At 42.4% G+C, this 24722-nt stretch overlaps 1 protein-coding gene across 3 annotated transcripts in view; it reads right to left on the bottom strand.

The window, feature by feature from the left end:
- The window catches only part of LOC124721660 (gelsolin, cytoplasmic), a 305692-nt gene that overhangs the window by 56990 nt on the left and 223980 nt on the right, over window positions 1–24722 (bottom strand). For all 3 annotated transcript variants that reach the window (XM_047246729.1, XM_047246728.1, XM_047246730.1), the window contains exon 4: window positions 23530–23653. In XM_047246729.1, coding sequence (XP_047102685.1) covers window positions 23530–23653 — 124 coding nt within the window. The remainder of the gene's footprint in view (window positions 1–23529; window positions 23654–24722) is intronic.

The following is a 24722-nucleotide window of genomic DNA, read 5'->3' on the forward strand; positions in this document are numbered from 1 at the left end:
CAGGATTCTGGAACAGTATCAGAATCTCATCCCAAAAACAAAAGAACAGAAAATGTTCTTAAAAAGGAATACCAGTTTCACAAGATAAGATTAGAATGCCTTGAGCAGGAACATAAAATAAAGGTACAGTGCTCACTTGCAGAATGTGAGATAAGAATGGAAACCCTCAAAATAGATAAAGAAATTAAAGAATTGGAACTTGAAGAAATGAAAAGACAATCAGACTTAACCTGACACAATTCAATCTTTTAACTTTTTGTATTATTACCTTGTTCATACATTTTGCAGTCATTGCATTGTGACTGCTGTTACCTTTGCTTTCTGTTGGTATGTAGACTACTGGAATTTCTTCATGGACAAATTTTCATCTCGAAGTTATATGCAGTGTTTCATATACATTTTAATACTCTCTGATTAATGTTTTGGGATGAATTTACTGCATGAAAGGTAGTTCATAATATTATGTGTGGTATCCTTGTTCTGATATGGAATTCAGTAACCAGGAGACAGAAATAACTACAACTAAAAGAAAGAAAAGAAAATGAAAAGTAAATCTAGTTTTCAAACTGACATTCTGTACATTTATTCCAATTTTTTAACTTCTTACGTAAACAGACTGTTAATAAATGCTGCCCTCACTGCATTATGACCCCCTGTTGGCTTCATGTTCTGCAGGTACTGGAATTTCTGTTTACACTCTTCTCCCACTGGCATCCAAAATTAAAGCAACAAACCTCCATTTCCCCGTCCTATGATCATATAAACTGTCAACATATGTCAGTATGATCCTCTTCTGCATGCAAAGATGGCATTCTGGTCAATGGACAACCATGCCAATGATGGTATCAGGGCACCTATCAAAGAGGGTAGTCCCACATTCACTGTGAGAAATAAAGCAGAACAGTCGCCAACTGATGTGGCATGATGGCTTTATGTGAACTGTATTGTCTCTTGGATATGGCAACAGTTTGTAGAGACCAAGACTGTATCCCAAAGACCAGGGCAGGGCCGACCATGCATGACATCAGAAAGAGATGACCGTTATTTGACTGTACCACCTTGGTACTGTAAGACAACTGACATCTGGCTTGACAGCATCCACTGGACATGTTGTATTCAGGCAAACAGTATACAGAACGCTTTGGCAGAGTGGCCTTTATTGTCAGAAACCTGCTGTATATGTACCTCTGATGTGTCTTCACAGAAGGGAACATCTAGAGTGGAGTCTTCAACATGCCACCTGGATGGTTGAATAGTGTGCCAATGTTCTTTTCACAGATAAGTCTCGATTTGATTTGGAGAGTGATTCATGATGGATTTGCATCTGGAGTGAATGTGGAACATGATTTCAGGACACAAACACTGTGGAAAGCAACCAATATCAAAGAGGTTCCCTAGAGGTGTGGACAGGGATGACGACGACCACTTGAGCACCTCTTCATGAAATTACATGGGTGAATTGACAAGGTTTAACTGTTGTTATGTATTTCAATGAAGTCTTGAGACCTTATGCGTGGTTGCTGCAAGGTGCTGTCGGCCCACACTTTGTACTGATGGACGATAACGCTCAACCTCATAGAACACAGGTGATCGATGTTTTCTTGGAAACTGAAGGTACTGCACACATGGCATGGCCTGCTCACTCTCAGTTTTAATTCCATGGAGCATGTCTGGGATGCACTAGGCAGACGGGTTGCATAACATCAGCACCTACCAACCACTCTCCAAGACTTGCGAGCTGCTCTGCACGAACAATGAGCGTTGTTGCCTCAACGTGAGACTGATGACATTCGCAGCATGCCACATCATCATCAGGCCTCTATTGCTGCCACAGGTGGTCACAGCCCATATTGAATACATTAACCAGTTGTTGGAATGTGTGTGCAAATCCATTAAGTTGGAAAAAATGTAGAACACTTTTGTCTACCATTCTACATGTTGCAGCAGTTTATGTTTGTATTCTTTATACTGTTTCTACTTTACTATCACTTGCTTACGCTGTTTTGTGGCAAAATAAATGCAACCTTGCAAAATTTACATTAGTTGATGTAATATTGGACACCAGTCTACATAGTCATCAGTTTCAGGCTGCTCGTCTGACGCATTGGCAGATGAATGCTGCAGCTATTATAGCTTTTGTACAATTTACTTTCTATCTGAGTCCTAAACTCAAACAGGGAAATAGCCTTTACTATTCCAAATACTCTTTCAACTGGTGATCTTTTTTTCTTGTGGGCACGTTATAGATTCACTTAGTTGCCATTTCTTCACAAAGTACCGGCATCAACAAATACAGGGTGTTTCAAAAATGACCGGTATATTTGAAACGGCAATAAAAACTAAACGAGCAGCGATAGAAATACACCGTTTGTTGCAATATGCTTGGGACAACAGTACATTTTCAGGTGGACAAACTTTCGAAATTACAGTAGTTACAATTTTCAACAACAGATGGCACTGCAAGTGATGTGAAAGATATAGAAGACAACGCAGTCTGTGGGTGCGCCATTCTGTACGTCGTCTTTCTGCTGTAAGTGTGTGCTGTTTACAACATGCAAGTGTGCTGTAGACAACATGGTTTATTCCTTAGAACAGAGGATTTTTCTGGTGTTGGAATTCCACCGCCTAGAACACAGTGTTGTTGCAACAAGACGAAGTTTTCAATGGAGGTTTAATGTAACCAAAGGACCGAAAAGCGCTACAATAAAAGATCTGTTTGAAAAATTTCAACGGACTGGGAACGTGACGAATGAATGTGCTGGAAAGGTAGGGCGACCGCGTACGGCAACCACAGAGGGCAACACGCAGCTAGTGCAGCAGGTGATCCAACAGCGGCCTCGGGTTTCCGTTCGCCATGTTGCAGCTGCGGTCCAAATGACGCCAACGTCCACGTATCTTCTCATGCGCCAGAGTTTACACCTCTGTCCATACAAAATTCAAACGCGGCAACCCCTCAGTGCCGCTACCATTGCTGCACGAGAGACATTCGCTAACGATATAGTGCACAGGAGTGATGACGGCGATATGCATGTGGGCAGCATTTGGTTTACTGATGAAGCTTATTTTTACCTGGACGGCTTCATCAATAAACAGAACTGGCGCATATGGGGAACCGAAAAGCCCCATGTTGCAGTCCCAATCGTCCCTGCATCCTCAAAAAGTACTGGTCTGGGCCCCCATTTCTTCCAAAGGAATCATTGGCCCATTTTTCAGATCTGAAACGATTACTGCATCATGCTATCTGGACATTCTTCGTGAATTTGTGGCGGTACAAACTGCCTTAGACAACACTGCGAACACCTCGTGGTTTATGCAAGATGGTGCCCGGCCACATCGCACAGCTGACGTCTTTAATTTCCTGAATGAATATTTCGATGATTGTGTGATTCCTTTGGGCTATCCGAAACATACAGGAGGCGGCGTGGATTGGCCTCCCTATTCGCCAGACATGAACCCCTGTGACTTCTTTCTGTGGGGACACTTGAAAGACCAGGTGTACCGCCAGAATCCAGAAACAATTGAACAGCTGAAGCAGTACATCTCATCTGCATGTGAAGCCATTCCGCCAGACACGTTGTCAAAGGTTTCGGGTAATTTCATTTAGAGACTATGCCATATTATTGCTACGCATGGTGGATATGTGGAAAATATCGTACTATAGAGTTTCCCAGACCGCAGCGCCATCTGTTGTTGAAAATTGTAACTACTGTAATTTCGAAAGTTTGTTTGCCTGAAAATGTACTGTTGTCCCAAGCATATTGCAACAAACAGTGTATTTCTATCGCTGCTCGTTTAGTTTTTATTTTTGAACACCCTGTACCTGCAATACTGATAGGCACTGGCTCCCAGAAGCATGGCTTCTGAGATTTCTCCTGTTTCCAGCTAAGCACGTACACATGAATTTCCAAAAATACTGCTGTCATAGGCAGATCCTGGCCATCTAGCTACGATATTTAAACATCACAGCTTAGTGTCCGAGATCACTCAACCACATGAGACAATTTTTAAACATCTCAGCATTCTTGCCACCAGGCAATCTGATGAGGATACGAGTGCAGTGAATACCACCTAAAATGCCAGGAAAATACACTATTTGATTTAAAAAATCATGCTAGATGTCCCTAAAGTCATTTTCACCCATTGGAATTTTGATAAATTCCTTTTTCAATGAGGCAACACAGGCCAATACTTGATCGACAGCTCTGCAAGCTGTTGCTATGTCTACTTTAAACAGATCACCAACCACTATTTCAAAGGTCCTTGTGGTGTAAAATCTGAAGGTTAAGAGCAACATGCACATTGCAGCCAGTGGGTTGTCTCTTTTAGTTGATTTCATCAGATGGTTTATAACCTTTAGTTCCAACTGCTCTACAGGACTCTTCTCCAAACAAAACCTGTGCTTAGAAGTCTGGTTATGTAACTCCAAGTGAGGGTTCACCCTTTCATGGACTGGGGAGGTTGCTGGATTTCATCTCCGTCTTCCTCGGTGGACACATTTGAATACTCTGATACCTATAAAGTAATCTAAAGGAAATAATGTAATTCACATCCATAGAGTTGTTGCACACACAATTTTGCTTATCACTGGTCCAGAATCCTCGGAAAACATTGAGGATGGTATGGTTTCAGTGGTATTGTATGGAATGTCATGGCATGATAATATTGTTATAATTATCTTTATAATCAGTGAAGTGGAAAAAATGAAACAAATGAAGGGGGGAGGGGGAGGGCAAGGGGGTGGAGGGTGGGGGGGAATAAAATAAAATCCGAGAATTGACGAGAGTCCAAATGTGAATTTCTCCACTGCTGCCAACAACACAACCTCTCACTCAAGATTGTGGACAGATTATAATGTGGTTAATGTATTTCCAAATACTTGCTTATGTTGTATTTATTAACGCACATGGAACTGTCCTAGCAGTTTAAGGACATGCTCGGTAGTTAAAAATTTAATAATAATTTCATAATTACTGCTACTCAAGCCAAAAGAGATCATATATAAGAGATGTTTGGCTGCTTTCAAAATTCCCATGCTTAACTGTTCACTACAAATATTTCGAATTTTTGTTTCTTACTCTGTTCCAAAGAGTGTATAAAATGCCTTCGAACTAATCACACAAACTATGAGTCATCTCCCAAGAGCTGTTACAAGATTAATAATTATGTACACACGGTATCTGGTAGTTCCCTTAACCTCACCTTCCAGATTGGAAAAAGTATTCTGAGCATCAGCAGTGTGGTTTGGCACACAAATATTTACTTACCATTTTTTGATGTTAATAACTTTATTATTATTATTTCAATTGATATCTGCTAATAACAAAAGTCATGAATCTTAATCCCACTACACTATAAACTGACAATCAGAGATGAACCTGATTTTGAACATCATATTTTTGCCAGTCAAATATGATCCAACTTCACAGCAATACGATCTGGGGTTAACATTTATACAGAGCAGATTTCCAGGTTAAGCATGATCTGAGGTCACTTTCTGCCTTAACTTAAGGTTAAATGCTTTTATACAATCGATCCATAAGACCTAGTGAAATTCATCAAATAATCCATCACAGTTAAGAGCAACAGTGATGTCCATATTTACAACACCAGAGGGGGAAAAAATGACATTACCTATTACTGAAGGTGCCAGTGGCTCAGAAAGGAGTCCAACATACAGAAACAACAATTTTTGATCATTTGCCCAACAACATAAAATTTATGACAGATAGCAAATTAGTTTTTAAAATTGTTTCTCTTGGACAGGTGCTCCTATTCCCTTGATGAATTTTTACTTAAAATTTGTTAGCCAGAAAAAAACCTTGTTCTTAAGTGTAGTTGCATGAGTAGGACTAAAAAAGATTGTGTTCATTAATGTGAACACTAATCATGTACACATATCCTATAAACTGACCCATCATTTCAATGGCAGAATTCTTCAAATGATCAGTGGAATACATTAGAACTAAATAAAACCATCTAACTAACCTTAACCAGAACTAACTTCACCTGTTCAAGTTCACTTGTGAATGAAGTAACAAGCTTCAAAGTATCTGGTGAACTGATAGAGTAGTTGAATTTTTCTCTAACATAAAAGATATATTTTATTTGCAAAGATTTATGCTTCCATTGTGTGGGCTCAGCCAAACAATGTTTTAGCATGCCCTAGTTCCTTAGGGACTCTACATTTGTTTGAAAATAACTTTCACATCCATATTTTGCACAACATAAACAAAAAATTGTGTATTTGTTTCAGTAACTGAAATGTTAATCTATGTTACATTAAATGGGGTGAAATACATACTGAAATACCACAATACATGAAGCGATGAGTTGTCAAATGAGGAAGTGAATCAGACTTTGATCAAATACAAGGTGTGTTCTAAAATTAATGGGCACTGCACAATTTTGTGTGTTGTGTTAGTCTGATTTGTCCACTTTTTGTTGTTATTGTGTTTGTAAACAATCTGAGATGTCTGTCCAGTCTTGGCCATATCAGATATTGATTGTCAGCTGTTAAAAAGGGTTAAAGGCACTTCGTATCAGCAATTGCTTATTTAGTATACAAATGGATCAGATAACATACTTTAAATTTTCCTAAAAGAATGAATTTAAATGCAGCAAAGTTATGCAGATGTTAAATATTATTCCTAGTGAGTCTGCTGTAAAGCATATGTTTACATGAGCTATACACACTTCAAAGGAGGCCATGAAGAAGAAGACGAGTGACCTGAACAGCTCATGTCAGTATCATGAAGGAAGTGAAAAATGAATATGAATGACTGCTTAATCAGAATCAGAAGTTGCTGATGACCCTGGCATATCAATTTATTCATACCATGAAATATTTTGGATATGAACTGTGTGGCAGCAAAATTTGCTCCTAACTTGAATTCAGAAAAAAAGCAGCAGGAAATGCAAGTTGCTCTTGAGACCCTAGATGTCGACAATGATTCAGAGCTACAGAAATCTACTGTAACAGGTGATGAAACATGGGTTTATGGATATGACTGAAGCTCAATCGTCCCGGTACGGCAAACAATGAATTGCCAGCCTACTCTTGTAGAAAGCAGCTTTTCAGAGACTGCATCTCTGAAGAAAACAATAGTTTTCTAACATCTACAACAACTGAAGACACTAATCAGTGAACAGGACTTCCAAATATCAGTCACAGAATTCCTATCACTCAAAAGAACTGAGATCTGTTTTAACAAAACTCAAACAAATAATTTGTATCAAAATGCATTTTTCAACAGATTCTGGTACTTTAATACAATTTTCACATAATGGCTAAAAAAAATTACAAAATTTAAATTTGAAGTTGTAAAAATGCACCTCACAAGGCCTGACATCTCCATTTTTCAACATTCCACAAAAGTCTACTCATCCTTCTTTTATACTGCATGGCTGGAACTTTGATCATTAAATTTGAAAGATAAATTTAATAGCCTTTACTGTTGCATGTGTGTATTATCAGGCAATCCCACAACACCTTACACTACAAACCAACTGTTTGCTAAGCATTTGTTGAACGACGATGCATATTGTCCTGCTCAACTCTCATTTTCAGCCACTGTTTAACTACAAGATTAATAGCTGTTGTACACACTGTTTTAGTATCATTACTAAGACATTAGAAGCTACAGAATATTCTTAAACAGTTCAGAAGATGGAGTGTGAAAGATAAACCAGAGTGAGAAGTGCAAGACTGCACCCTGAAATGGAGATCTCAACATAGACTGTAACCATATTGTAGCAACAAAGGAAACAACATGTGTTTAAACATCTTATTTATTTTAGAGATACCCTGTCTATGAATAAAACAAAAACTGAACACTGATTTCTTACTACGACTAGCGTAGACACATTAGACTTCTGCTCACTAATAAATATGCAAGAGCTGCAAATAGTTTTAATCGACACTGGGCATCCCAAACCAAAGTTAATGAGCCTGCAATGATTTCTGGCTTGTGCTAAACTTTTGAGGGCCAAGAACCCATGTAATTTTTGAACTTTTATCAGTTCTTTGCTTGTAACTCTAAAATGATACATCCTACAAAAAATTTCCAAGACATCAGAATGAAAGAGCACACAATTTCTCATAAAATTACATAATTGGTTCAGCCATTTAGCGATAATTTATACTACAATATAACCAATTTTTATCAATTTGAAATATTTCAAGTTTGTGATCATGATGATATGATGTAAGTTGCTGTAATAATTAATAAATACTGTGTGAGCCAACACAGAGGTAAATCACCAATGTTCAGCTTTCCCTCCAGTGATGGTGGTTTTATGAGCCCAAACTAGTAGAGCAATAAAGTCGTGTTGGTACAGCTGGTGGTTTGCAATGCATTATTTCAACTACTTAACAGCTGTAGATTGTTGCTTCAAGAAAACTTTTACTAGTTTGGAATAAAAGTGAGTTATGCTCACATTGCAACACCTGTGACTTGAAAACGGCTACTCCAAATGAAAAGTTTGCGCGGTTGCAGAGCACAAATTTCTGCATAAAAAGAGCTCCTAGATTTTAAAATTCACTCACAAACATACAAATAAAAATGTGGAAGCATTTGTAGTGCTAATGAAGAAACATGCATGAAAACATGGGTATGCCTAGTTTTGTAAAAATTTGTAACTTCTAACTTTTTCCTTGTCAAGGGGATTAGTCAATCTTCAACTATTCCCCTGTCAATCCCTATTTATATGGATGACTAGTATTATATTTTTGTAATTTTTTGATTCAGTGATATTAAGCACAACTAAAAATACTTCTCTTGTAAAATTCTATGAACGGAATTTATTGAGGAGGAGGAGGAAGAGGAGATTAGTGTTAACGTCCTGTCAACAATTAAGTCATTAGAGATGGAGCACAAGTTTGGATTAGGGAGGAATGAGGAAGGAAATTGGCCATGGCCCTTCAAAGGAACCATCCCAACATTTGCCGTAAGTGATTTAGGGAAAGCATGGAAAACTCAGACTAGGACGGTTAGATGTAAGTTTGAACCCTTATCCTGAACATGTGTGTTGAGTTTTGTTAAAATGTTCCTGAATTGTTTTATGCCTACACACATCTCCTGGTGGAGATAATAAAGCTCTCCAACACATGGGAAACAAATTAACTGAAACTGTAAAAATCCTTATCTGTGGTGATTTAAATATAGACCATGGGAAACCCAATAAAGAAAAAAACAGAGTTAAGAAATCTCTTAGTTTCTTATAACTCAGCAAATGCAATACTTTACTCCACATGAGAAACTTTACACAAAATCCACACTAGATCACATAAAAACTTGAATCAACATTAAAAAGGAGAAATAGTAAAGACTAGATTTTGAGACTTTGATGGCTAAAATATTTTTCCATGCAGGAAGTAATAAGACTTACAAACTGAAAATCACATATCAGAGCAGGAACCCGAGATATTTTGAAGTAATCTAAAAACAGACACGAGTGTAAATTTATAGCACTAGAAATATATCTGGGAAATCCAATATCCTTATATAAAAAGTGTTCAAATGGTAAGGTATGAAACATTGTAACAACCAAACTGGTTAAAATTTGTATACACCACCTTAGGATAATATAGTAAGAGATGCATGCAATGGAAGCATGTGTTATCACCACCCCCCAGAAAATTCAAAGCAGCACCCTAAGCAGGCAACTTGATGCTCACCATCTGTTTCAGTGTCAAAGGTCTGATACTGAATTTCTTGGGCACAGAAGAACCATAAATGGTAATGTGTACAGCGAGACACACTGTAAACTATCCAAGCACAGCAAGAGCAAACAGCCTGAGCTGCTCATGAAGGGAGTGATTCTGCTTCACAATAACACTCATACACACATCTCCAAGGTCACACAAACTGTAACGGCCAGGTTCAAGTGGGAGCAGCTTGAGTATCCACCCTACAGTGAGGACATATCATCCTGTGGCTTCCATATATTTGGTCCACTAAAAAAAAAAGTATCTCAAAGGGAAGTGTTTCAACTCTTATGATAAACTGAAGGACACAGTGGAGAATTGGCTCCTCTCACAGCCACAGGAATTCTGGGAACAGAGAATCCTTCAGCTTAAGGAACAGTGGGATAGTTGTGCTCAGGCCTCTAGTGATTACTTTCAATTAAGTACTTCAATTATATCCACACTGTCATTTCCTTTTCTTTTGAACTCCCCTCATACACACTGTTGGCGCAACTAGGTGTCTGCCGTCTGAATAACTACAATTGTGCATTTGAGATACTCGTCCAGTTGTATGAAATGGAACTCCAGTGTACCACGAACAAACATACATTTATTCACCAATAAACACAAGGTACTTGATAACACTTGACACTAGTAGTGCTAGAGAAGAGAGTGACAAGAACTGTATCACTGGCAAGGAACTATTGTCCTATGAAACATTAGCTGACTATTTTGTTCACTACATCAACCCACTTGAGGGAAGCAGTGTCATTAAAAAATCCTGCTGGGAAGTGCACTCAAAATCCAGAGTGTGTTCTACATTTATGTAGTGACTACTTTCGATGTATAAGATTGAGGCTGGTTCTGCGATACGTGTATTGGCGATACTTTCTACAACAAGCTGGTTTCACTCTGTCAATCAAGACTGTGGTATGATTGTCCAGTTTCTCCCAGTGTATTTATTGCTCAAACAGTCCACGGGTGTACTGCCAGTCCATAGTGTCCAACAGGCACAATATTTCAGCGATCAGACATGTTGCCATCTTCAGGTGCACTGACGAACTGAGCTCCTGAGGGCAGGTGGCCATATTAAATCTCCTCCCTCACGAAGCATTCTCTACGCAGTCCGCACCTGCATGTCAGCAGTCACTGAGATGCTGGCATCAGCGCATGTGGTGGCGCGGACAGCCGAGAGAACGCCTCACGAGGGGAGGGGATTTAATACGGCCACCCACCCTTAGGAGTTCAGTTCGTCAATCCACGTGAGGATGGCGACATGTCTGATCGCCGAAATATTGTGCCCATTTGACACTACGGACCAGCAGCACACCCGTGGACTGTTTGAGCAAGAGATATGCCGGGAGAAACCGAAAAATCACATCACATAACTCTACGGGGAGGAGATGTATCGCAGCATGAAGAAATTCAACAAGCTGTGCCACCAAAGGAGCCATTTGCTGAGTGCTCTTGCTTTTCTGAAGAGATGTTGTGCTGATCAGGTTGTGTCAAACTTTGCTGAGGTCAGAAATCACATCAATTCTGCAGGAGCTAAGAGAATTATGAAGCGTGCTAGCCTCACCTTGGTTGATGAGAGGGTACACTTTACCAGATGCAGTCTAGAGTACAACTCCCAGGAATTACTTAAACTACATCTACAACTACAACTAGCCAATTATTTTAATTCCGGGAGCTGGGACTGGATTGATGGTGTTACCTGGGTGACCACCGATTCTGCACATAAGACGACCTCAGGACGTCAGACATCTAAATTCTCTAGTTTCTCTGACAAACCATAGCTGGAGGCCCCACACAAGTCGGTCATCAGTCTCACGGACATTGAGCTGACTGGGGATGCAGGTTCTGTTCTGAAGAAGGGACTTAATTTTGCTCCCACACCTAGGTTCACGGCAGTAGCGGTGCTACACGACTACCACCTGAAGCAGCTGAAGAAGTACGCCGGGAATCCTGCTGTGCTCTGACGAGAACTAAATCGATCAAGTCTAATATTACCAGCAGGGAGCGGGCAGCCATTTGAGATCTAAGACAGAGCCCTGAGATTGTTGTCTTACCGGCTGACAAAACAATGCTACGGTTGTCCTTTCCCATAAGGACTACATTGAGAGGATGCAGAGCCAGCTAAATGACGAATCTTACTGGAAGATCAACGTTGACCCACAAAGAAGGTGGAGAACGAGACTAGAGCTCTTCTCAAGGATGCAGATTTAGCAGAGGGTGTCGCCAAGAAATTGACACCTCAACGACTTTTACTGTGCCGGCCGCGGTGGTCTAGCGGTTCTAGGCGCTCAGTACGGAACCGCGCGACCGCTACGGTCGCAGGTTCGAATCCTGCTTCGGGCATGGGTGTGTGTAATGTCCTTAGGTTAGTTAGGTTTAAGTAGTTCTAAGTTCTAGGGGACTGATGACCACAGATGTTAAGTCCCATAGTGCTCAGAGCCATTTGAACCTGTATTGTCAAGACTTTATGGACTCCCTAAAGTCCACAAAGAAGAGGTGCCATTATGCCCAATTGTCAGCAACATTAGGGCACCTACATATTTGCTGGCCAAATACTTGGCAGAATTACTAAGTCCTTATATGGGCAAATGCCCTCATCACGTTTGTAATTTTGTGGATTTCGTAAAAAGTCTCGCCAGCTTCAAGCTGAAAGACTTATATCCTGATGAGTTTTGATGTCGTTTCATTATTCACCAGTGTGCCTCTGAGAGTCAGTTGAGCTTATTGCACAGAAATTTGACAAGAAGATGACCGACCTTTTCAAGCACATTCTGACTGCATGTATTTTCTCTTTACTGGAGTATACTATGAACAAACAGAAAGAGACGCAATGGGGAGCCCACTCTCGCCTGTGGTTGCAAATTTCTACATGGAGTACTTCAAGCAGGAAGCTTTGGCATTATCCAAATGGAAACCTACTTTTTTTCTACGTTATGTGGATGACACATTCGTGATCTGGCCCCCTGGAAGGGACAAGCTCCTATACTTCCTTACAGACCTCAACTCCATACATCCGAACATCAAATTCACTATGGACACCAAAGCAGAAGTAAGATTACCATTCCTGGACGTCATGGACGAAAGAAGAGTTGATGGCACCCTGGGCCATGGGGTATACAGGAAGAAAATGCACACCGACCTGTATTCGCATGCAAATAGTTGCCACCACCCTGCGCAGAGGAATGGGGTGCTAAAAACACTGGTGCACATGGCGCGAACCATCTCTCACACAGAGTCTGCCCCAAGAGCTGGACACCTCAAAACTGTATTCCACAAAAACAGGTCCTCTGAATGGCAGATCAGACACACTCTCCACCCCACCCTTACAGTACAGTTTGTAGAGATGGAGGAAGTCATGGAGAAAGAGGTAGCCACTACCTATATATCGTATATTGGCGCACTAGTGGGGAAAATAGGATGCATATTGAGGAAACACCGAGTAGGAACTGTCTTTTGCCCAACCAAATGTAACACTAGCATTACTGGGAAGTGTCAAAGATGACCTCGGTTTGCGGAAGGCTAGCATATACCAGATTTCGTGTCAATGTGGGAAGACTTATATTGGACAGACAGTGTGCACCATCGAAGATTGTTGCCGAGAACATCAGAGGCACACTCGACTTGGGTACCCCAGCAAGTCAGCAGTCGCAGAGCACTGTTCATCCGAAAATCCCGAAGTGGACTACCAACATACCAGGGTCTAGGCACAGACATCTAAATACTGGGACAGCATTGATAGAGGGGCCACCTAAATTCATACCAGGGACAGACTCCTCAACCAAGAGTGCGGCTACAACCTCAGCAGGGCATGGGAACCAGCACTGAGTCTAATTAAAAAGATGCCCGGCAAAGGAAACAAATGGGCAACTGGGGTGGACGAGGCAATTACACCGACACCACCACAGACGCCGATGCCAGCGTCTCGGCAACCACTAATGCACGGATGCGGACCGCGGAGAGAATGCCTCATGAGGAGAGGGGTTTAAGATGGCCACCCGCCCTCAGGAGCTCAGTTTGTCAGCACACCTGACGATGGTGACACGTCTGATTGTCAAAATATTGCGCCTGTTGGACACTATGGACCGGCAGTACACCTGTGCACTGTTTGAGCAAGACTGTGGTAGTTTTGCCATTCACTAGAACATCCAGAGTTCATGCTCCTCTTTTGATAACACAATGCAGGCTGATGTAAGGCAGTTGTACAGGTGCGTAGCACGATAAATACACATTTGTGAATCATGATGAACATAGGTTGGTCTCGTGCCATCTCTAGATGCTTGATGAGGATGAATGCGAGCAATACGTTCCTTCAGGTGGCAAACAAAGTGTTTGGTCATAGTCAGGAAGCTGCTTGGAACTCGAGTCAATGAATTCACCAAGGAGCCTTAGTGCATTGTCATACATGACCTCTTCTGACAAAGCATACAAGTGTGATTTATGTGCATTGTAAAAACCAAGCTGGATCAAGGATGAGGCTGTCATCTAACTCCTGCCCTGACACAGAAGTGCAGCTTTCAAAGAACAGTACCAACACTCAGTCATGCCATTTGCTTACCAAGTGTTAGTTTCTTGTCCTACGATGAATCACACCACAGTGTTTGAAAAGTTGAGTAAATGTCTCTGATATGAATTGCCAGCCACAGTCTGGGATGACATGCAGCAGACAACCATAGCACAAAATCAAATTTGATGCAGAGGTGAAGGCTAAGGTTTCTGCCAAAACGTTGTTGACTGTTATTGCTTCTGGCCAATGAGTGAACCGAATGATTGCTGTTGACAAGTAGTGCTTACCATTTGATGAAGGTAGCGGACCTGCTATGTCTATGTGCACATGTGCAAATCTTGTTGTCATATCTTCAAAATATCCCACTAGTGTGAGCACATGACTTGATACCTTGCTGCACTGACATTGAACGCACGTGCGAGTCTATTCTTGACAATCCTTTTGCATGGCAAGCCATACAAACATTTTAAAACCAGGTGAGTTTTTGATCAAACACCACGGCAGCACAAGTCACGATGCCTATAATGAGCACATCTGCAGAATACAGATGGCAGGAAAGTACGAGGTCTTCCACTTCAAGTGTCACAGCACAGCTTCATATCTGTGCCAGGAATGTCTACCAGTTTAACTGTAGTGCAGACGATGATCTTTCAGTAGATTCTGGAGTTTCTGGTCAGATTCATGTGGCTGCAAGTTGTGTAAAATCAATAGCATTTGTTACACTGCTAATGCAAGACAGTCTACTACCACACTGCCAGTGCCTGAAGTGACTGATGTCAGTGCTGAATTGAGCAATGAAATCAAATTAATCTACTGATGTGGTGATCGTTTATTGTTATTCTGCTTAAAAGCTTATAGAAGCAGCTTTTGATCAGTAAATATTGTAAACTCTGGTTCTCAACTGGGGGCAAAAGTACTTTATCCATTCACAAACACTAAGAAGTTCACTACTGTAAGAGCTTCATGTCTGCTGCAAAGGTGAGAGCTCGTGTGATAAGGAGGCAAGTGGTGGTCCAGCATAATCACCTAGCTGTTATAATGCTCCAACAAAGCAAGAGGTGCTTCCAATGTGGGGTGTGCTAGGAGTGCAGCATCTGATATGCTTTTCTTTGTTCATTCAAAGACATGGCTCATTGCATCTACCCGGCTCATTGCATCTACCCACTGGATCAGAGGTTTTCCCTTAGTTTTACGTCTGGAAAGTGCTGCAGTTCCTGTGATCCAGTCACACAAGGATGATGCTGCTAGTAAAAATTTAGCACTCCTAGGAAATGACTTGGTTCCCTGATAATTTCAGGCTGTGAAATCTTCATGATGACTTCAAATTTCTGGAAGCTGTAGTGACTCTGCTGATGGAATCAGATGGCCCAAGAAGGTAATCTGCTGTTGGCCAAATACACACTTGACAGTATTCAACACCACACCATTTTGCTCTAGCCATTTACAGATTTCCACGATGTGTTGCTGGTGCTGCTATGCAAAGACAAAGATGTCATCTAGGTAGGCAAAACACAATGATAATCATTGCATCACTGAGTCAATAAACATTGGCTAATAAATTGCAGCATTGGATAGATCAACTGTCATGAATACACAAAACAAGCCAAATGGCATTAGAATGACTTTTCAGAATGACCATCTGCCATGGGAGACTGCCTGAACGAATTTGTGCAATCTAGCACACTGAACATGGTTGCACCATGCAGAGCATAGTTGTAATCTCTTAAAATGGGTACTGGATATCTATCTGGCACTGTCCTTTCATAAGTGCACAATAATCACTACACGAGTACCACATAGCATATTTCTTGGATACTATGTGATGACCACAAACTGCTAGAAGGGTGAAGTTACTTTATTTGTGCATAGAGTTGAATCCTGTCTTTGCGATAACCCAATGGTTGGAAGCCGATTGCGCAAGTGTGCACAAAACTGGTGGGCTATCAGCTGTTTTAATGTAGTTAATGGTATTGTAACACACCTGTGTCTGAGCACCAGGAGATCCTGTTATAGTTGCAAACTGTTCAAGTAGCTTCGTGTATTTTCAACCTGCTCCTGGATGAGCTAGCTGTTTTGTATTTTCTACACTGCGTCAGAATCTGGCAGTGGTAAGACTTGTGATGCTGAGGTCAAGTCTTGCATTCACTACATTTGACAGCAAATGATAATCCACTAGGAAGTCTGCTCTGATTATGGGTTCCAAGACGGCAGCAATGATGAATTCCAAGGGAAGGCATGGGGCAGTCCCGAGTCCCAACTCAATACGATGAGTGCTGTAAGTCACTATGAATGAATTGTTTGCTTTGGAGAGGCAGAATGAAGTCTGTGACTGGCAATTTTACACTAAGGTATGTGGATATGCACACAAGTCTGAACCAGTGTCAAAAATAAATTTTCATCCTTCCTTCCAATCACTGATAAATAAATGCTGAGACTAATTGGCCATCTGATGCACCTATGTCTGACTGCTGCTGGCATTTGGGTATGCACAAGGTGAAGTACACTTCCATCACTGATCTACGAACTTCCTGTGATAGCAAACAGAAAGCAGATGCTCTGTGCCACTCAGGGCTAATGAGTTTATAGAGGAACAATTATGCAATTTCTTACAATAGGGCAAAAAAAAAAAACCGCACACACACACACACACACACACACACACACACACACACACACACACACACACACACACAAAGACGGAGAGGAGTTAAAAAACAACTATACATAAATCCCAATGGACATACTGGAAAACAGCTAAAAACAGGCACATGGAGGGGGGGGGGGGGGGGGGGAACGACATACAGAAACTGAGGTCCAAAACTAAAAATTAAATGGACTTCGCCATATTGCTTAGATGGATAAAAAGTAAAACACAGTTGACAGCTTTGGCATCATTTGCTAAAACTGCCGATAACTCAGATGGCAAACCCACGTGGGAATGTAAATGGTTAAAAAAATGAGCATTCTGTCAGGAAGTGCAGACAGTTAAAACTTGGGTGCAATGTGTACGAAGTGGTGGGGTAGCACTACTTATCAAATGACAATAGCTAAAAAGACAGTGCCCAATATGCAGCTTAGTTAAAATGATCTCCTCCCGGTGGGAAGGTGAAGAGGTGTTCGTCCAAGCCGCTGGAGCTTATTCCCATGAAGGGAGGACCATTAGCAATGCCAAAGGGACACCACTTCCTGACAGAGGACAACACAGAGATCATCGGAGGGAATATAGGAACTCGTGGGCTGAGGTACGAGGACTGAAGCCTTGGCAGCAGTGTCAGCAGCCTAGTTTCCTGGGAGACTGACATGACCAGGAACCCACACAAACATCACACTGGCTCCATCAAGAGTGAGCAAGTGACAGTTTTCCTGGATCTGTTGCACTAAGGGATGTACAGCGCACATAGACTTTGAAGGGCACTGAGAGTCGGAGCAGAGGACACAGAAAACGCTGTGTCGCCGGATGTACTCCGTGGCCCGATACAGGGCAAAGAGCTCAGCTGTAAATATGGAGCAGTGTGCCGGAAGGTGATATCGAAAGACATGGGTGCCAATTACTAAAGACACACCCAACCCCACGATCAGTACGAGAGCCATCAGAATATACAAAGGTACTATCACAAAGTTCCATGCGAAGGTTGTGAAACTGAAGGTGATAGACCAAGGCTGGAGTAGTGTTCTTAGGAAGCAATTTAAGGCCAAGGTTAACAGGGGCCACTTCACAAAGCCAAGGTGGTGAAGGGTACACACCCACTGGGAAAGTTGCAGTTAGTGTGAAGTTAAGCCGCCATAGCAACTGCCGAAAGTGGACTCCAGGAGGTAACAGAAAAAAGGGGCATGCCGCATACTGGCGATCAAAGGAATCATCGAAGAAGGAGGCATAGGATGTGTGGCCATGCATGGCAGACAAACGGAATGCATACCTGCTGAGGAGCAAGTCACAGCAGTAGGACATTGGGAGTTCAGCGGCTTCAGCATACAGACTCTCTACTGGGCTAGTGTAAAAGAAGCCCATGGCCGAATAGATGCCACAATGGTACTTAGTGTTGAGATGGCATTAAGAGGGATGGATGTGCAGATGCATAAACAAAACATCCATAGTCAAGTTTCGAATGGACAAGGGACTGGTACAAACAGAGGAGGGGGGTTCAGTCAGCACCCCAGGAAGTACCACTGAAGACTTCTAGGACACTGAGGAACCATGTACAGCGGCCTGCCAGGTAAAACACGTGGGAGGACCAAGAGTGTGAGCATGAGCCCCAGGAATTTAGAAGTGCCAACGAATGAAAGGGCAACAGGCCCAAGATGTAAAGATGGTGGGAGAAACCAACTGCATTGCCAGAAATTCATACAGACAGTTTTGTCAGTGGAAAAGCTAAAGCCATTGTTAATGCTCTAGGAGTAAAGATGATCAAGACATTTCTGAAGACAATGCTCAGTGAGACAGGTCCATGGAGAACTGCAATAGGTGCCAAAATAAACAACAAAAAGGGAACTGGAGATGCCTGGCAGGAGACAGGCCATTATAGGGTTAATGGTGATAGCAAAGAGGACGACACTCAGGATGAAACCCTGAGGCACACTGTTTTCCTGTATAGGTGTCTGACAAGGCAGAACACACACACATACACCTTGAAAACCCGGTCTTTTAAAAATGCCTGAAGGAAACGGGGCAGGCGGCTATGGAAGTCCCACATGTAAAGAGCACGGAGGATACCAGCAGGTGTCGTAGGCCTTTTCCAAATCGAAAAACATGGCCACAGTCTGGGATTTCCACAGAAAACCATTCATGACATGGGGGGACAAAGTAACAAGATGGTCAACTGCAGAAAACCACACTCAAAATCCACACTGTGCATTCGTCAGTGAATTGCAAGGTTCTAGCCACCATACCAGCTGGGTATGAATCCTACGTTCCATCACCTTGCAAATGCAGCTGGTAAGAGAGATGGGGCAGTAGCTAGAAGGAAGGTTCTTGTCCTTACCAGGCTTAGGTATAGCTATGACAGCATGCCAGCATCCAGAAAATGTGCCCTCTGCCCAGATGTGGTTGTACATGTTAAGCAGAAAGTGCTTGTCCACAAGAGAAAGGTGCTGCAACATCTGGATGTGGATGGCGTCTGGCCCTGGGGTGGAGGATCGGGATGAACTGAGAGCACGATCTAGCTTCCTCATAATGAAGGCAGCATTGTAGCACTCTCAATTCTGAGAAGAGAATGGTATTGCTCGAACCTCCTCTGCTCATTTCCGATGGAGGAAGGCAGGGTGATAGTGGGAAGAGCTTGAAATGTCCACAAAATGGTGGCCCAAGATGTTGGAGATAGCAATAGGGTCCACAATGACATTGTCTCTTACTGTCAGGCCAGAAATTGGGGAATGGATCTTGGTCCCAGAGAGCCATCGGAGGTTGGCCTACATGACACAGGAAGGGGTGAAACTGTTAAAAAGAACTAGTGAAGGAAATCCAGCTAGATCTTTTGCTATCCCGAAGAATGCAGCAACACTTTAAATGCACCTGTTTATAATGAATACAGTTTACCATCATAGGATGATCGTTAAAAAACACGGAGAGCACGTCTCCATGTGTGAACTGTACCGTGGCATGTCTCAGGCCACCAAGGCACTGGGACACGACATGGTAAAAAGGAAGTGCGAGGAATGGAACGTTCTACAGTAGTAAGGATAACATTTGTGAGATATTCAACCTGGTCATCACAACTGGGGATATCTTTTTCTTCTGAGGTCACCAGGGAAGAGTAAAGCTGCCAGTCAGCCTTAAATCTGCCATTTGGACATGCACATGGAGGGGTAGGAAACTGCAAACGGATAGCACACAGGAAATGGTTGCTCGAGAAGGTGTCAGAAAGAACGGACCAGGGAAGACAATTGGCAAGGTGGGCAGGGCAAAAGGACATGTCCAAATGGGAATAGATGTGCAAGGAATGTGAAGGAAAGTAGGTGCTCCAGTGCTAAGGCAGGAGAGGTTAGTTTGGTTAAAAAGATCAGCCAAGAGGGCACCTATCTGACAGGTTCTGGGAAAACCCCAAAGGGGATGATGCACATTAAAGTCACCAAGTAGCAAAAATGGGGGAGGCAGCTGCCTAATAAGCTGAAGGAAGTCTGCCCTGGTGACATCAAATGACAGACGGACATAAATGGTACAGAAGGAAAAAGTTGTGGGGGGAGGGGGGAAGGTGAACTGCAACAGCTTGAAGATGGGTAGTCAGGGAGATGGGTTGACTACAAATGTCATCCCATATGAACAGCATGACATCCCCATGAGATGGAATGCAGACCTTGGGGAGGGAGAGTCAAAACAAATCAGTAAGAAATGTGAAAGCTCTAAGTGGTTGTGAGGGCACAACTTCGTTTCCTGACGGCGGAGTAGAAGGGGACCCTGTGATGCTAAAAGCAGCCATAAATCCTCTTTGTGGGACTGAAGCCCATGAATGTTCCATCGGAGGAGAGCCATGATGAGGAACAGATGTAGAAGTCTCACCTCAGCAGCTGTCGAGTGACAGCCTGTGAGGAGTCACTACTACAGAGCACAGAAGCAGGAGGATCTTGCTCCATGGGGGTCCAGAGAAGCATCGGCTTGCTTGTGCAGTCAGTCTGTGGAGTCCAACACATAAAAAACAGTTTGTGGTGTGCACCGGTGACACGGAGGCCGGCCGGGCTAAGGTATCACGTGGCGACGCCATCAAGCAGGCTCTTCAAGTTGGCAAAGGAGAAGACTGTTTGCCTTTCATGGACTTCTTCAAGCCTTTCTGGTTAGAGGAAGACTCGAGAGTTGTTTGGCTGAAGGGACGGAAGAAGTCTTCACGGGGGTACTACTTCTGTCCTTTCCAGCCTACTAGTTGTGTAGCTGGTGGCTTTGTCCCTTGAGGCAAGAGTTTGATGGCTTGTTGCACAGCTGGGTGGGGCGATGGCAATGCTACCTTGACACTGGGTGATTTCACAAACTCAAGAGCTGGATTGGAGACTGGAGGTCGCATGTCTGCGCAGCCATATCCTTCATAGAGCAAGGGTAACAAGAATGGAACTATAGGTGCCAGACGGGAGAATGCATGGTTTCCAAGTAGCCAGCAACATATAATCGATTGGGTAAGGCAATTTTCCCTTTACCTGGATTTCTTAGACAGCCTGCTCATCAAGACACAGGGGACAATCCAGAGCGTCGGCGGCATGGTCTCTATTGCAGTTGATACAGCGGGAACGAGGTGGACAATCTCCCTCATGCACATCCCTACAACAGGTTGCACATTTGGCTGGATGTTGGCAAGATGTTCTAGTGTGGTTGAAACAATGACACTGGTAACAGTGCATTGGGTTTGGAATGTACAGCTGGACTGTGATAATTTCATAGCCTGCTTTGACCTTGGACAGAAGCACCATACTATCAAAGGTGAGAAAAAGAGCTTGTGTGGGCACTACAGAAGTATCTACCTTTTTCATTACACGATATACGGCAATGACACCCTGATAAGAGATGTAAGATTGGATTTCGCCCTCAGTTAGACCGTCGAGCAGCCTGGTGTAAATTACACCACGGGAAGAATACAAAGTTCTATGGGCCTCGACACCAACAGGGTAGCCGTAGAGAAGCGAGGCAGCAAGCAGTTGTTGTGCTTGAGAATCAGAAGTAGTCTCCAAAAGCGAAGCACCATTCCATAGACCATAGCAGCATTTCACAGGGCCGGCAACTGCAACACCACCTTTCTGAATAATAAATGGGTTTACCATGGTGAAGGATTGACTGTCTTCAGTACATGGGACCACAAGGAACAATGGAGCAGTGGGAAGGGCCTTTGAATCATTACCCTCATTACATTTCCGTTTCATAGGTATTGAATGTGAAGATCATTGACTCATTGCAAGAAAATCCCTATGAGTGCTCCTTCCAACTGGGGGGCACCTTCACAAGGGGGCACACCCACCTTAGGTGACTGTTCACACCTCCTGAACACCTGACATGAGGGACCAATCAGCAATTTGGGACCAATCCATTCAGTCAAGAGCATTGACCTTATCTGTGAGCCAATCTTTAGCTGTTTCTTCTGGTTTTGTGGACTGAAGGTGTACTCTGAGATCATGTCAGGGTACTCATGTTGGCACAACTAGGTGTTGACCGTCCAACAACTACAATTGCACACTTGGTAATCAGCACTAGAGAAGAGTTTGACAAAACTGAATCAATGCCGAGAAACTATTGTTCTATCTAACACCCATGGAACATCACACTGCACACACAGAATAAACCAAAACCCAGCACCTCTGGTGGAAGATGCAAGAACTGACATCTCACAAACACAGCAACCAAAAGTAACTGATGATCTTTTTTGTTTCAATACAGTTTTATATCACTTTGATGAAGCATTTCTTCTTGAAACTACATCAAAACCCACTCCCACAAGCAAACGGATCACTCCACGCATTAGAAAATCTTGTGCACAGAAATGATCCCCATACAGAATTACTAAGCTAAGTCTTGCAACACCTGAATTCAATAGATGCTTTAAGAACTATAAAACGATACTCAGGAAGGTGGTAAAAATGCCAAAATACTGGAAAATTACATATATAACAAAAAAAAAAAAGAGCTAACAAAATCAAAGCTGTTTGGCATGATGTAAAAACAGACACAGGAAGTAACAAATTAATCATCACAAATTATCATTTACTGTGTTGAACTGTTGTTTTGTAAATACCACAAAAAATCTTATTGATTACAATATAACCCATGAAAATCCCACACCTGACGTACAGAATTCAGCTGGTAAATATTTCTCACACCAACAAATATACAGGAAATACAACAAGGAATCACATTATTAAATTCTTAAATCTTATTAGGAACAGGTAACATACCACATCTTGTAAGTGTATGTGCACACAATCTCTGAGTGACTGACTTGGTTTGTAAATCTCTCATACATCTGAACTTTTCAATATTGTTAAAAATTGATAAAGTGAAACCACTGTTTTTTCCTGATCTCCTATGTAAATCAGAAATATTAATGAAATCACATTGTGGTTTTAGTAGAAAGCACTCAACTGAAACATTGGTCTTTTCTCTTCTATATGAAAAGTCATTAGATAGTCAGGAACATATGAGCTGTGATCATAAATTAATGTGAATTTTTTTTAATTTTGCAGATTTTATAATGTCATGTCAACATCAGGGCTCATTAAAATACAAATTTACATTTCACAAATTCAGCCAACGGCTACTTAAACGAGACTAACAATGAATCAAAACTGTAATAATGACTAATGAACCAGTTAACTAACCCTGTGTTAAATTTTTTCTATGTATTTATGATTCACTTACCAGCTCTGAAGTAGGACAAGAAAAGCTGAGATTCGTGATCCTGCACTTCACGGTGTTGGACAGGAGACCCTCCAAGATGATCATCTAGTTCTACTGATAGGATAGCAGCTGCACCAGCCTCATCCTAGAAGGGCATATAATTTACTGTCACATATGTAAACAACAATGAGTGAGGTCATTGGCATTAGGTACTCAAGATGTTTAGACACTAAACAAGCAAGTAAGTTGTACCCCACAGCCTTTTTCTTTTTTTTTTTTTTTTTTTTTTTTGCGCACAACTACAGTGGGCATTAGCGCCCAGACTAAATTATGAATGCACTGCGAGGCACAATGTTAAAACAGCAACTAAAAAGGACAACACTATAAAAGGCACATTAACAGGCAAGGGATTAAAAGAAAACAGCATAATCAAATGTCCTTAGACAGGTTTGTCAAGTGGATAAAATGAAGAACGCGAGCAGCTGCGCCTGGGTCATCTGCTAAAATTTCATCCAGAGTACACGGCAGGCCAAGATCAATGCGCAGTGTGTTAAAATTCGGACAGGACGTTAAAATGTGGCGTACTGTCAGCAACTGCCCACAAGGGCAGAACGGCGCCGGTGCAGCTGTCAGCAGATGGCGATGGCTGAACTGGCAGTGTCCAATCCTTAACCGGCCAAAACAACCTCCTCCCGCCGAGAAGGGCGTGAAGAGGTTGTCCAAGCCGTGGGGAGAGGTTTCAATGCTGGAAGCTTTTTTTCAGTACGTTTAGACAAATCGGCATGCTACAGCGATAAAATGAGCTGAGAAATGACCCTGCTAAAATCAGATGACGGCACACAACAAGAAGCTGTCCGAGGCTGGAGGACCGCAGCCTTGGCCGCAGCATCTGCAGCTTCGTTCCCAGGGATACTGACATGGCCAGGAACCCACATAAAGGTAACTGGAGAACCGTCATCCACCAGCTGCTGAGGAGAGCGTTGGATCCAGTGCACGAAAGGGTGAACTGGACACAGATCACTGAGGCTCCGGATGGCGCTCAGGGAATTAGAGCAGATGACATAAGCAGAATGTCAGTGACAGCAGATGTAAAGAACAGCCTGATAGCCACGGAGCCGGTATTTGAAACTGCGTGCCCCGACAATATTAGAACACCCGACGCCGTCATTGGTCTTAGAGCCATCTGTATAAATGAAGATCGTATTGATGAACTT

The sequence above is a fragment of the Schistocerca piceifrons genome, chromosome X (assembly GCF_021461385.2).
Source record: "Schistocerca piceifrons isolate TAMUIC-IGC-003096 chromosome X, iqSchPice1.1, whole genome shotgun sequence".
NCBI classification, from domain to species: Eukaryota; Metazoa; Arthropoda; class Insecta; order Orthoptera; family Acrididae; genus Schistocerca; species Schistocerca piceifrons.